The 2,785-nt window shown below is 36.5% G+C and overlaps 1 protein-coding gene across 1 annotated transcript; it reads right to left on the bottom strand.

Annotated features, from left to right (window-relative positions):
• Positions 1 to 584: 584 nt before the first annotated feature.
• Positions 585 to 2,123, bottom strand: LOC120104250. The gene is made up of 4 exons (XM_039115103.1): positions 1,958 to 2,123; positions 1,556 to 1,855; positions 1,370 to 1,475; positions 585 to 632 (listed from the first exon to the last, which is right to left on the bottom strand). The coding sequence occupies exons 1-4, from the start codon at positions 2,074 to 2,076 to the stop codon at positions 585 to 587; spliced, it is 573 nt and encodes a 190-aa protein (XP_038971031.1). The 5' UTR covers positions 2,077 to 2,123.
• Between the last annotated feature and the right edge of the window lie 662 nt (positions 2,124 to 2,785).

Raw genomic sequence — 2,785 nt, 5'->3', positions numbered from 1 at the left:
ATCTTCTCATCCTCAGGTAGGCTCCATACGTCCCGTGCTCGAGTGGGCCCTCATGTTCTCCTCACTCTCCCCAGTCCATCTATAAAATAACAAGTCCATTAAAGGTAAATGATTTAAAATAGTTAGATTGTAAGAGAAATTAATATAAAAACTATAAATCAAATTACCCAGGACGTCCACGTCATCCGTGTCTGGACGATCTGCAGGTGGGGCATGCTCAGACTAGGACCCGGACTGAGTATGGGGCTCATCGGGCTGCTGGGAACGATCAGAAGTAGATCCCACGGATGTGTGCTGAAATTCAATATTTCTGAAACGTTTTCCTCGCGGCATATTGTAATCTAGTATGCACAAAAAAGAATCAATATTAGTTAAATATTAAAAGTACATTACTTTTAATATTCTTATAACTGCCACCATCCTCTTCTGAATTGAGAATATTTAAGATAGTCTTCTCAATTATATTTAAGATATTCTTATAAAGCAACAGATTTTAAATACATGACCAGTTCCCCAGCCTGCAACAATAATGAGTCACTAAGCACCTGTTGGAAGTTTGAAAATTTAAATGTCGCATGCAAACCTTACTTGGAGCAGAGACCGACTGTCAATGCAAACACACGAGCATTATCCTGATACAGAATAGTAAGATATGGAGTTCTAATTGCAAACAGGAGCTATGAATCTGATGCCAAAAACATTTAGAGGTGAAGATAGGAAACACACTTAAAGCTGTTGATTTGCGGGAGAACTAATATACGATGAAACCAGAACTCATTGCACATATGTATGGGACAAACATAATATACCAGGGTTTCTGAACAATCTATGCGTGAGTAATGTTTATATATGATGCAGCATAACTAGTAGCAGTAAAAGAGATTGGGTGGCACAGTTTGAATATCACACTAATAATCCAATCGCCTCCAGAATCCAAATGTAAAATCTGAATAGTATTTTCACAGCATGGAAGCAACTCTTGATAGAGAAAAATGCCTTCACTTGTCATATTTAATACATAGCAATGGATATAAGTGTATAGCAGTAAAAGATGAATGAATAATGGGACTCATTTACTAGTAGTAATAAGGCTGTACAGATTTTCCGTCCGCCTCAACCATAACTCCACTATTTTGGGATTTTCTAAATTTTTCACGTTTTTTTGTATGAAATTTAAAACTATTTATAATGAACCCATCATATCTGTTGACAATATTGTTCGGACCTCGAGCAAGGACTATTAATTCATTGGAACAATGTCTCTCCATCATAGTCGGTACCTAAAAAAATTTAAGTCAGATAATAATTAATTTTTCAAAGTTCCGATCGTAGAATATAATAAAAGACCTAATAGGATTCAACGTCTAACCTGTTTTAATAACCATTTAGGAAATAACTCAACCAACCATCTTTGCTCAATCCTGGGGGTAGGATGAATGTTATTGTTGGCGCTTCGTTGAGCCACTAAAAAATCTCTGCACGAGAAATAATTTATTTGTTTTGAATATTATATCTGATATGACAGTAAATTGTGATTTCTTATAACCATACTGACCTGCGATACTCGGATATTAAGTCACTGTGAAGTAAGATATAACGATGTGCCTGTGCCAATAATTTGTGATGAACTACAGTACTTTCAGCTTTCCCCACAAATCTTCCACCAGATGAGAACTTGTACTCCTCTGCATTATGTATAATATCGTAATTCCTTTGTGGTCGATTAAAAGCAGTTTCAACTCCTTCAAGGTATCTCGAGCAAAATGTCAAACACTCATCAGCAATATATCCCTCCGCAATCGATCCTTCGGGATAGGCTCGATTGCGTACATATTCCTTTAAGCGCACAAGATACCTTCAACAAAAAATTTTATGCTCAACATCAACATCGACGAAGATAATAGAATAAATATTCATATTAATAATAAATATGGACATTTGAGTTTAAGAATATCACCTCTCAATAGGATACATCCAACGATGGTGAACCGGTCCACCAAGTTTAGCTTCCCCAACCAAGTGAATGACTAGATGAACCATAATAGTAAAAAAACCAGGAGGAAAGATCTTCTCCATATGGCACAGTGTTAGTGCAACATTAGACTCCAATTGATCAAGCTCCTTCGGATCAAGAACTTTGGAACATAATGCCTTAAAGAAGGATGATAACTGAGACACAATTGCAAGAACTTGTTTATGTGTTGATGATCTTAAAGCCAATGAAAAGATATCTTGCATCAAAATATGACCATCGTGACTTTTAAGATTCGTAAGTTTTCGCTCTTTAAGATTAACGCATCTTGAAATATTCGATGCATACCCATCTGGAACCTTCAGCTTTTTCAAAACCATTAGAAAAAGATCTTTCTCTGTAGTAGACATTGTGTAACATGCAGGAGGTATAAAATATTTATCATTGGGTTGTTCTTTCAGATGAAGCTCTTGTCTTATGCCCATGTCTTTCAAATCAAGACGCGCTTTCAAGTTGTCTTTAGTCTTTCCTTCAAGATTTAACATTGTTCCAATCAAGTTATCACACACATTCTTTTCTATATGCATGACATCAAGATTATGTCGAAGAAGATTATACTCCCAATAAGGTAATTCAAAAAAAATGCTCCTTTTTTTCCATAACTGCTTCTGTGTAAATACCGAGTTTGTGCCATCGTCATTTTCCTGTCCATAAACGCTGTCATCATTCTCGAAGTTGTCAGCGTCCTCAAAAACCTGTGTCATTGAGCTGCCAACATCCCCCCTTCCCCGCTTCTTTGAACTGTTGGATGCC

Source organism: Phoenix dactylifera, chromosome 1 (genome assembly GCF_009389715.1).
Source record: "Phoenix dactylifera cultivar Barhee BC4 chromosome 1, palm_55x_up_171113_PBpolish2nd_filt_p, whole genome shotgun sequence".
Classification (NCBI taxonomy): domain Eukaryota; kingdom Viridiplantae; phylum Streptophyta; class Magnoliopsida; order Arecales; family Arecaceae; genus Phoenix; species Phoenix dactylifera.
The sequence above is the reverse complement of the archived record's forward strand: the minus strand, read 5'-3'. Positions and strand labels throughout refer to the sequence as shown.

What these genes read in the sequence shown, in the direction of transcription:
- LOC120104250 (XM_039115103.1), bottom strand. Translation starts at nt 2,076, where the DNA reads ATGGAGAAGATCTTTCCTCCTGGTTTTTTTACTATTATGGTTCATCTA. An exon ending in TGGATGTATCCTATTGAGAG is followed by an intron (nt 1,856 to 1,957) that starts GTGATATTCTTA and finishes TTTTTGTTGAAG; the next exon opens with GTATCTTGTGCGCTTAAAGG. An exon ending in CTAAATGGTTATTAAAACAG is followed by an intron (nt 633 to 1,369) that starts GTTAGACGTTGA and finishes ATTCTGTATCAG; the next exon opens with GATAATGCTCGTGTGTTTGC.